The following is a 10,370-nucleotide window of genomic DNA, read 5'->3' as shown; positions in this document are numbered from 1 at the left end:
CAGCAGTGGGCGTGTCTCTAGGGCGGGAGTCTATGAAGTGCACATGTTTTTGACAACTCAAAGCACACTATGAAGGCTGCACAACTGGTTATATGGGCCAACAACATTCAAAGGCAAATGCTTTTCTAAATGGAATCAGCATAAGAAAAAAATATGCGCAGATCAATAAAGGGCTGACCAATATTCAAGTCATTTTATATAGTTGAACAAATTACAGGGATCAAAAGAAATGCATCAATAATTTATGAATAAATTACTAAATTGTGGAAGAGAATGAAATATGTGCAATAAATTGAAATACGAATTTCATTCAACTACATAAAGCTGAGACTTAGATTGCTTAAAGCACATAACATTTATCTTCTTCTTTCAAAACTGAGTTGAAAAAGCCACTTGTTGCAGCGTCAGCTTAAAGCAGACGAACAATTGTTTAGCTGCTCATTAAATATGTTTGCCTTAATGCAACGTAAGACGGCTACGTCACGCATACGTATCATTGAGCTATCCAGTAGAATACTTTGTTATCGTCGCTTTCTCTCACAACTTTGCTGTGGTAAATACCCTCAAAGATGGCATCTCGCATTCATCTTCAGCTATTCAGACAGACAAAAAATGAAACTTAAGAAGTGTGCGTGTGTGTGAGTGTGTGTGTTGAAGCATTTATGCCAACACAGACGTAAAAAATCTGCTACTTATAAATTATGTTTATTTATTTATTATATTTTTGAAGCAGCTGCGCTCAACTACGCAACATTTTCTTCCTGCTGTCAACGAGTGTCCTGGCTGGCTGGCTGGATGGCAGCGTGGCTGCCTGGCTGGCTGGCTGCTGGCATAACAATGCTTTCTCTTTGTCTCCGTCCTTCACGTTTTCTTCGTTTTCATAAATCTGCAAAAAAAAAAGATGAAAAAATACGTTGTACAAATGTTGTTGACAGCGGACAAACGGACAGACGGACAAGCGGACAGCGGGCAGCGAATGGACCCTATAGGACACTCTCAAAGCTGGCCATTTACAAAAAAAAAATGAAAAAAAAAATACAAGACGAGGGTAGCCTCAAATTGGCCAAGCTGACGAAATTGCGGTGGCTTGAAGTACTCCCAGGCGTTTATAGGGCATTTGTTGCTAATAATGTTGTCGATGTGACAAATACTAATACAAAGCACATCATGCCATCTACGTTACGACTGTGCCAACGATATTGACCATTTCTCAATATCAGACGATTAGCTAAGCGTATTTCTTATATATACTTACACTAATATGACTGATGAAACTATATTTAAATATTCATTGCTGCCAAGGAATATTTCTAAGCAATCCATTAAGGCTTTATAAATATCGAACAAGATTTGGATTGGGCTGAGACCTTAAAGATATATTGAGCAAAGCTTAGATTTGACCTTAATAAGCTTGGATCTTAGGGAGACGTGTGGAGTAGGTGAACGTTTCGGTCAGTTACGATCCTAAATCCCAGGATGTTCTCTGTGCCTTAGATCTTAGTTTCTTAAGTTTCTTATACCAAATTAACTTGTTTGGTTTTTAGTATAATTATATTAATTTTTAATAATTATTTAAACAATTTTTAAACTTATTCATGACAATTATATAAGAATATTGAACATATATATCTAAATTTTCATATATATCTTAATTGGCCAGAGTATATGGCCAAAGAAACTCCAAGTACACAATAAAGCTTTCAACATTAAAAGTTTATTATTAATTAATATTCATAAAAACATTTTTCTTGAAGAAGAGCGGCCTCTGCATATCTTAGCAATATATTCTTATTTTCAACAGCAAATTGAGCTACTCTTAACATTGTAAGATTCTGTAATTCTGTAATAGTTTCGAAAGTTTGTAATAATTTCTTAATCGAAATAGACGTTGAAAGGAACGTAAGATTTATTTGAAAAATGTAATTTAATTTTGCATAATATAATAAATAATAATAAGTGAAAAGAACTTATCAAAAATGGCTGGAAAAGGTGTGCTGATTGTATCGCCGTTGAACGTAAAGTTTCAGTGCCCATTTCCGCACATACAGAAGCGTCAGCTGAGTCTGCTCAATCTGGGCCCGCAGCCCATTGTCTATTCCATAGCCATAGAGAATAAGATACTGTTTCAAGTATACCCATCAACTGGCAGACTATGGGGCTTCGAAACCATCGAGCTGAGCATCATGATGAAACCGACAGTTGGAGATCAGCAGGGCAGCTCCTTAATGGTCAAGCACAAAGTGAAGGAGACCTCAGATAACCAAGTGGCGTCGGAGGATTGGACGGATGTGCAGGCAATTGTGGTGGAAATTACGCTAGAGAATTCGATTGAAACCGAAAAGGAATTACGCGATATGATCGGCTCGGATGGCAGTGCCAAGGATCTCATTCAAATCATGGAGAAGCAGTATCAGCCACTGTGCCACAAATGCTGCATGAAGCGTTTCCAACAGCCGCTAAAAGAGCGCAGCTGGATGAGACGTATGTGGTGGCCGTTCCTGCTGGTCTTGCTATCGGCTCTAAGTGAGTGACTTCAGCATTATCTGTATAACATGTTGTAGTCGAAGAGTTTTTACAATTTAGCTTACTTTCTTTGGGATCTCTTTGGACGGTTTGAGCTCAACCCGGACACGATTTACTAAAGGGCGAGCTAGCGGTGTCTGGCTGTAACAACAATGCAAATCAATTATTAAATTATGCAAATAGAAAACTAAGCCCGAAGCAGTGGTAAACACAAGTTTCTACCTGCTATGCACGTCGATACCCATGCCAAGCCAAGCTGAGATTGATAAATCAATCATACGCGCCGTTGGCTGTGACTTTAAATCAACTTCTCGGCTGTCTGGCTGATTAGCTTAACTGCCGTTTCATTAGTTTGATTTTGCAGTGCAGCGATTGAGACACCCAAATACCACAAACAACTAACACACATACACACACCCAATCACACACACGCAGTTGGCTGCTTGGATTTATTTATAACGCAATTATTGCCACAATTAATTTCTGGTTGCATTCTAGACGCGTATCAGCTATTTTGTACGGCTCTATATATTAATGTTGACTTAGGCTATTACTGCTGCTGTTGCTGTTGCTGTTTCAACTTTAATTAATTTACTATTGTCTGGGGCAGTTGCTTTATGATGCCAATTAACATTCTGTGTGGCAATTCAATTTACGTTCACTCCCCCACTTGAAATTCTAATGCAAATCCCTTGCAGCGACAGTCAAACTACAAATTGATCCCCTGTGCATTACGCTAAAGACCTTGATGCTGCCCTCATGACAGCCAATTCATATTTATTTTATACAATTTGCACAAAAATGAGCCACGACACCAGGCAAGGCACTTAAAATGCCGCCAGCCACTGCAAATATCCCCAATGACTCTTTTTCTGCATCGTTCTGTATGCGCTGTGCTCGGCACTGGCTCGGCACTGGCTCGCTTCTTATGCCCTTTGCTGGCATTTTTATCACCCAGTTGTAAATGCAACAGGATAAGAGAAACCGAATACTTGAAAAAGAAAAGTTAGTTAAGTATTTCGTATTCAGACAATGAATGGGCAGTCGTTAAAAGCTTGTTATGGCATGATTATAAACTTGACGGACTGTGAATATGGTTTATAGGGGATTGTTGTAGCTTAAATTACTGCAATTTAACTTCAAACAGAAACTTGGCTCTAAGCCTAACATGAAAAATAATCCTTGGGTGGGCTGAGTGACGAAAGCTTTGCCAAAATTGTTGATCTTTAGGTATGAGTAACTGTAGCTTCTCATCATATATGACATTTCCATAAACTGAAGCTGAGCAACTTCATTGTATCCACTTTTGTGAACATCAGCATCAACTTAGGCATTCAACTTAGACAATTCTTTGACCCTGATTAAATAAATTTTCGTTGTTCAATTAATATTCTAACATTTCGCAGGTTTCTAGTTAACATTTTTGTCGTGTGTTCGAAATAAAAGTTGAAGAATTTTGCTGTTTCAATTTCATATTCCACTGCTAGTCAGTTGGAAGTTATAAATGTGTTTTGAAAGAGGCACAAAGGTACCTCATCTTTCATTTCTTTTAGCTAAGATACTAAAGCTAAAGATACGTCAGTTAACAATAAGCATTTGCAGAAAAGGTCGAAGCGAGGGTCATGTGTCCAACTGGCAATAAAGCAAAATTCAATTTGTTGCCGCAATTTATGCCGATGTGAACTAAAAAATCGTTTGCTGCATATCCGATTTAGTTGTTGCTGTTGTTGTGGCTGTTTCGCTTTATCACAATCAGAATTTATGTGACATAAGGAAGTAAATTTGGGACTTGTTCTAGCCAGCCACCCAACCAAGCATGCCTCTCGCTCAGTTGATTGTATTGAGAAATGAATGAAATTAGAATGTCTGATGGCATTTTGAATTGGATTTCGACGTTTGTTCTTTGCGTGTCCCTTTCCCGCTCGTACAATCGGATGTTCCCTTTTGGTCTATTCGTGCTTGTTGCCGTGTTTGTTGGCCAATTTCAAGCGACACCACAAGACAGGCCACAAAATGGCGTCCTAGCTTTTCCCCCGGTCAACCACAGGACCATTTCCTGTGCCCCTGCCCAGCCCACCCCCCTTCACTGCCCTTGCTGCCCTTCGCTTTTGATTGCTGTTGCATGTCAAAGATTTTGAGAGTCAAATGAAAATATTTTGTTGCTGCTACACTGGAAAAAAGGGAAATATAAACAAAAAAAAAGCGCATAACGACTGAAATCACAAGCTAGGTTTGTAATATTGAGCTGTAATAAAAATATTTGTATAAAAAAAATTTTAAAATTGATTTTTTCTAGTTGCTGGTTCAAGTCGGAAATATCAACTTTTTTTAAGCGTTTCGTTACAATTTTATAAAATTATTGACATTTCAATTACTAAGTGCTTCATGTGACAGATACCGCATGACAGCGAAGGCGTGATTACGCAGAGAACTCAGAGAAAAAAGGATAAAATCCTTGAACACAATTTTTTTTTATTTTAAAATCTTTTCTATATAAAATATTTGTTTTTAATTTAATTTTATTTTTTTTATTTTTTTAATTTAATTGCCAAATCGTATTCTGTCTGCCGTAATCAGTGAGAGTAGTATGTGCCAGGTGTACGGTATTTCTAGTTAAGCATACACCGAAATTAATGCTACTTCAGCATGCTAAATATTTTCATGTCTGTTTTGTCAAGCTGTTCGGGCCGTAGATTTAGTAGCGGACTACCTCTGTTGCCATAGCCCAACCGGCCCCCTTATGACTCATTAAATTGTTAAAAGAAATTCTTGAGGTGTTCGGGCCAAGTGCTTCGGCAGGCGCTCTTTGGCCACCGTTGATGGTTGTGGCACGAAGCACGCATAAAACCTACAAATGCCACAAATACGAGTCAAGTTTTTGCTTTTGTTTTTGTTTCTGTTTTGGGCAAAAGTTTTACGAGCTTATCCCAAGAAATAAATGCGAGTGTGGAACACGAAAACAAAAACAAAAACAAAAACAAAAACAAAAAAACACGTGCCAATAACGTTGACTGCAACAAGCAGCGACCGTCAACCGGAAACCATAACAACAACGTCAAACAACTGTGATGGGTAGAATTAAAACATGCGCCGAAAGATACCGACCGTGTGGGGCAGCACAGTAGCCCAGCAGCCCAGGTTGTGATGGGCGTGGCCTAAGCAAAAAATGTTATAAGGTGCCAAAGGCCATAAAAGATGCAATCAAAATCAAACTGATTTGTCTCCGGGGAGTGTTGCCAACTTTTATGTTTACGAGCGGGTCATGGCAGCTTCAAGAACTGCACAAAACAGTTGCATGGCCCCAGCGAGCATATCGAACTATAGATACCCTGTGCAAGCATTTTCCACTCTAATTAAAATAAATATTCATCGTAAATAATTTATTTGATTTAATTTAATTCAATTTGCAAATTTTGGCTTTTATTTCGGCTTCTCGTGCTTAGCTGATTGAGTGTTTACAATTTAAATATATCCAAATATCTATGTATGAATAATTTATTGAATTTTATTTTTGTGGCTTTAGGCCGAATTTCGAATAACGTTTCTATAAATAAATAAATAATCAATGTGTTTATTTAGCTTGTAATTGTATTTTTCAATATTATTTTAGCTATTTACTTTTTAATTATGCTATCTATTTATGAATTAAGTTCAATTTGCCTGACTGAATAATTAAGTGCATGACTAATTGGTGATCAAAGCACTGCAAAAACATTTAGTGTTGGAAATTTATAATATTTGCTGAGGTTTACTTTTGGGTTAACATTAAGATGAAGTTTCGGATGGACATGTGATTGAGTAGATCAGAATACCTTATTAAGTTTGTTTTTTTAGAGCTGTATAACTTTGAGTTGCCAGTACTGCCTTATTTGATAGCCCACTGAACAGCTGATAAATGGTTTATTGTTAAGTTTGGTCTAACATTTTATTGTGAATAGATTAACATATACAGTAATACTGGCAAATTGTTGAAATTTTTAGTACGATGTCGCTCATTTTTGGTTGAGTGTGATCATAAACGGACGGAATATATATATATATATATATATATATATATATATATATATATATATATATATATATATATATATATATATATATATATATATATATATATATATATATATACGAATATTTAGCCTTTAAACTTGCTATAAAAAAAAACATATATATCTTATTATCTTATAATTATGTGTATATTTAATACATTTCTTGTCTACTTTTGAAACTATCAAAAGTTTCTGAGACTTGAAATTGTACAATCAGTAAACTGTGGCTTCAACTGTCTGCAAGTTATATGCTTTAAATCTTTTTAATAATATAATTACTTAGAGTTCATAGAGTTAGAAATTAATGAACTTCTCTAAAAGCTGATGCTATCCATATTATATATACTTTATGCAACAACTTAATATACATATCTAATCTTAAGGTGGAGCACATACTAGATTCTAAATACACGTAGTTTCTTCAAGGCAAACCTTAATCAAATAGTTTATGGCAGCCTTCGACTTGGCCCTCGTCTCCGCCCTCGCCGAAAGTGGTATACGGAAGGCATTTGTATTGTCTGTTTGGCGTACAGGAAAGGGTCTACGTCCGTTAAACTGGCTTTAATTAGACAATCGTGAAGTCGGCTAAGTTATGGGCTGACTGGCTGGCTATGCTTTTGGCCTCGGGTTGAGTCGTGAAATTTATGCGTTAAAATTGCATAATTTCCAGACACACACACACACTTTCACGCACACAGAGGTACACGCCCAGCAAAAGTTTGCACATAAATTTCAGAGTCAAGGTAAGAGCGCACAGTTTTGACTGCATTTCCCTTCTTCTAGCTGCCTGCCGCCGGCCACTGGCGTGTGTCCCTGGCCTCACATTGAATTAAACACTTTGTGTTTTGGCCAACTCTGAAGTGTCTTTTGATGCTGGCCATCTGCACTCACACACATACGATACGTTTTTAATTTCCTGTTTCTGTTCTGTAGCTTCTCTGCTGCGATTGCTGTCGGCTTCAGTCTGCTCTGTTATCGGTCGCTGCCCCTCGGCTGTCGTCACACTTTTTCCCCCAATTGCAAATATGGCCAAATTTTTGTGTTTCTCTTTCGCTTTTAAGTGATTTTTATTTTGTTTTTCCACGCGGTCGGCTGTCTAATAGTTTTTACTGCAACTTTATTTAGTGCGCCTGCAGCCACCCGGGCTTCTCCTCGCTGTCTATGACATGGCCCATTGCACGCCACTCAGCCACGCCTCCCGCCTTTCATTTCCATTCAATTTTGCCGGCAACAGTTATATATTTTTTTGCAATTTTTTCCTCTTCGTGCGCCATTTTTGAACATTTCGCAATGAATTTCGTTGGGAACAGCATCCTACGTCTGTCTGTCGCGTCTGCCTGGCCGCGTTTTTATGAAGATAAAAAGCTCAGCGATTCGGCAACAGCATTGGCATTGGTCTAGGCCATGGCTCAGGGCCGCTTATGCCCGACTGACGCCTGTGGCTAATGGAGCATTGGAGGGGCAGCATGGCAAGCACTGCCGGGTGTAGGGCGCTCAAAGTGTGCTCTGCGTTTTGTTTTGCATGAATTGCAATAATTGTTTATTGACAACAATGGATTTAAATTGTTATCGACTGCAGCTGTGAAACAATTATGAATGCAAAGCCAGCGAGCAAGCGAACGAATCCAGTGAATCACGTGAATCAAGTGTGATTGAATTGCGCACTTATGAATTGCGAATATTATCATATTTCCAAAAAAATTTAAATACATTTGAGTGGAAGCCAAGAGCGAACTTGTGGGATATATATATGTATATATATTTTTACTTATCTTCAGCGAAATCGATTAGCTGTGCGCTTTACTAATTAGCTGCACAATTTCAATGACTCAGTAATTGAAAGCGGCATAGCTAATTGCCTGAATACCTTGACAAATCAATTCATCCTAAGCGGAAATTAGGAAATTCGGAAATCCTCAAGGATTGTGTCTAGTGAGAAGACGGCTTTAAATAATCAGCTTGCAATATATTTGCCATCAATGAAATCGCAATCGTTATTCATATATGAATATCTGTCACACAAACATTTGCTTTTGCCCTTCGCTAGTTCCATTGTCCTCTCCTTCCTTTAACACGTTAGTTTCCTGTCGATGCGAACAGCGAGATAAAAATGCTGCTGTTTGTCGTTTGTCGGGGCACAAAACTTTTCTATTAATATTGATCAACTTGCCAGAACTGTTGCGACCGAACTGTCTTAGCTTGAGCGAAACTTTTGCCTTTTGCAATATTTTTATGTCAGCTGACATTTTAGCTTTTAAATATGTTTTATGTATATTCAAATGAAATGGTAAAGAAATTCAATTTAACTAACGTCATTTTTGCGCATGAATTGCCAGCAATCTTAAAGTCGAACAATTTCAATTATTTCATAAATAAAGAACTTGTATAGTCTCCAGGATAATTTATATAGAATTGTCAACAATAAGACGTGCTTAGCTAATTGCTACGAAATGGCAGACAAATAAGAATGTTCAGCGAGGCATTCCAAGATTCCGTTGGACCTCTGCATACCTAAATACATTTAACAATAAACTGATTACGTTTTGATGGCATTTGCCCATCTTTTGGCAGCTAAATTTGTCTCGGGCCTTAACGCTGCTTCGTTTGTGGGCCAACTGAGAAATGCCAATTGGCAAGTTCGCTGGCTGCGACTTCAAGGCGGCTTGCCAAGAACAGAATAAATAGCAAAGCTGCAACAGCAAAAACAACAACAACAGCAAGAATTTTGTGAGTAAAATCAAAGTGGAGCAGAGCGAACGAGATTCTGGCGCATATTTTTGGCAGAAACGTGAAATTAATTATGCGCGGCAAAAGAAAGGCTTACCGCAGGACAAAGACACCGCATGCAAGCAGCCCAAAACGGGCCCGGCGGTTGCCGCGTCAGCTGCCGAAAAAGGAAGCGCATTAAATGAGACGTCGGCGGCGCCGGCGGCGGCGTCAGCGTCAGCGTCGGCCACGTTCCAGGATTATGTTAAATTTAGCGGTGACACAGACACTTGGCAAAGGTTCTCACACACAATGGCGCAATAATTGCTCAAGTCTCGGCGAGTGGGCGGCAGTGGTGGGGTAGGCGTGTCAAGCTGCCCGCCATTAATTGTGCAAAGTCAGTGGGACTGAATGTGTCGCCCCTGGCAGCTGTATGTCTCCCTTGCCGCACGCTGTCTGCCTCAGGCAGAAGTCAGTGCCAAGTGGCAGATGCCGTTTGCCTTGCTGCCAGCTGCGAGTGTGTGCGACTCTGTATGTGTGTGTGTGTGTGGACGAAGGGCCAACTGCACAATAATAAAATGGCCAAGAAGTCGTTGCTGCTGTTGCTTTTCCCGCTGCCCGTTCGACTCGCATTTCGTTCCATTTCGTTTCGTTTGGTATGCCATAAATTTGAAGCTATTTTTATTGTCATTTTCATTGGGCACTGGGAAAATGTTTGTTTAAATTACGAGTCTCTCTTTCTCCCTCTCTGTGTGCCTCTGCACCTCTCTTATTCTTTCGCTACGACAATTGTTAGCCTGACAATTAAATACAATTTTCGGTGGGTTCAAATACGAGGCAAGTGCGTCAGCAGCTAAAGATACGCGCCGAAAATAAATCATTTACAATTTTCATTTTCTATTTATCAAGCTCAACATTTAGGGATATTCTCAAAGACCCTTTTGGGAGCAGCAACTGGAGGGGGATTGCGATTTAAGCGATTGCGCTGCAAATTGTATGGCCAAAACTGGTCGTTACCTTGGGTAAATATACAGATAACGGCGACACAGTGGGGCAACAGGACGTGGCAGGGCAGGGCAGGACTATCAGGTA

At 39.0% G+C, this 10,370-nt stretch overlaps 1 protein-coding gene across 1 annotated transcript; it reads left to right on the top strand.

The window, feature by feature from the left end:
• Window positions 1-1,890: 1,890 nt before the first annotated feature.
• On the top strand, window positions 1,891-2,732 carry LOC111601166. Its single transcript, XM_023317644.2, has 2 exons — window positions 1,891-2,523; window positions 2,584-2,732. Exons 1-2 carry the CDS (start codon window positions 1,977-1,979, stop codon window positions 2,640-2,642), a joined length of 606 nt encoding a protein of 201 aa, XP_023173412.2. The 5' UTR covers window positions 1,891-1,976; the 3' UTR covers window positions 2,643-2,732.
• The last annotated feature ends 7,638 nt before the right edge of the window (window positions 2,733-10,370 follow it).

Source organism: Drosophila hydei, unplaced genomic scaffold (genome assembly GCF_003285905.1).
Source record: "Drosophila hydei strain 15085-1641.00,03,60 unplaced genomic scaffold, DhydRS2 tig00008114-arrow-pilon, whole genome shotgun sequence".
Lineage (NCBI taxonomy): Eukaryota > Metazoa > Arthropoda > Insecta > Diptera > Drosophilidae > Drosophila > Drosophila hydei.
The sequence above is the reverse complement of the archived record's forward strand: the minus strand, read 5'-3'. Positions and strand labels throughout refer to the sequence as shown.

Bases quoted from the DNA above. Each gene is read 5' to 3' on its own strand.
- LOC111601166 (XM_023317644.2), top strand. From the start codon at position 1,977: ATGGCTGGAAAAGGTGTGCTGATTGTATCGCCGTTGAACGTAAAGTTT. The intron at 2,524-2,583 runs GTGAGTGACTTC...TTTACAATTTAG, and splicing joins GGTCTTGCTATCGGCTCTAA to CTTACTTTCTTTGGGATCTC.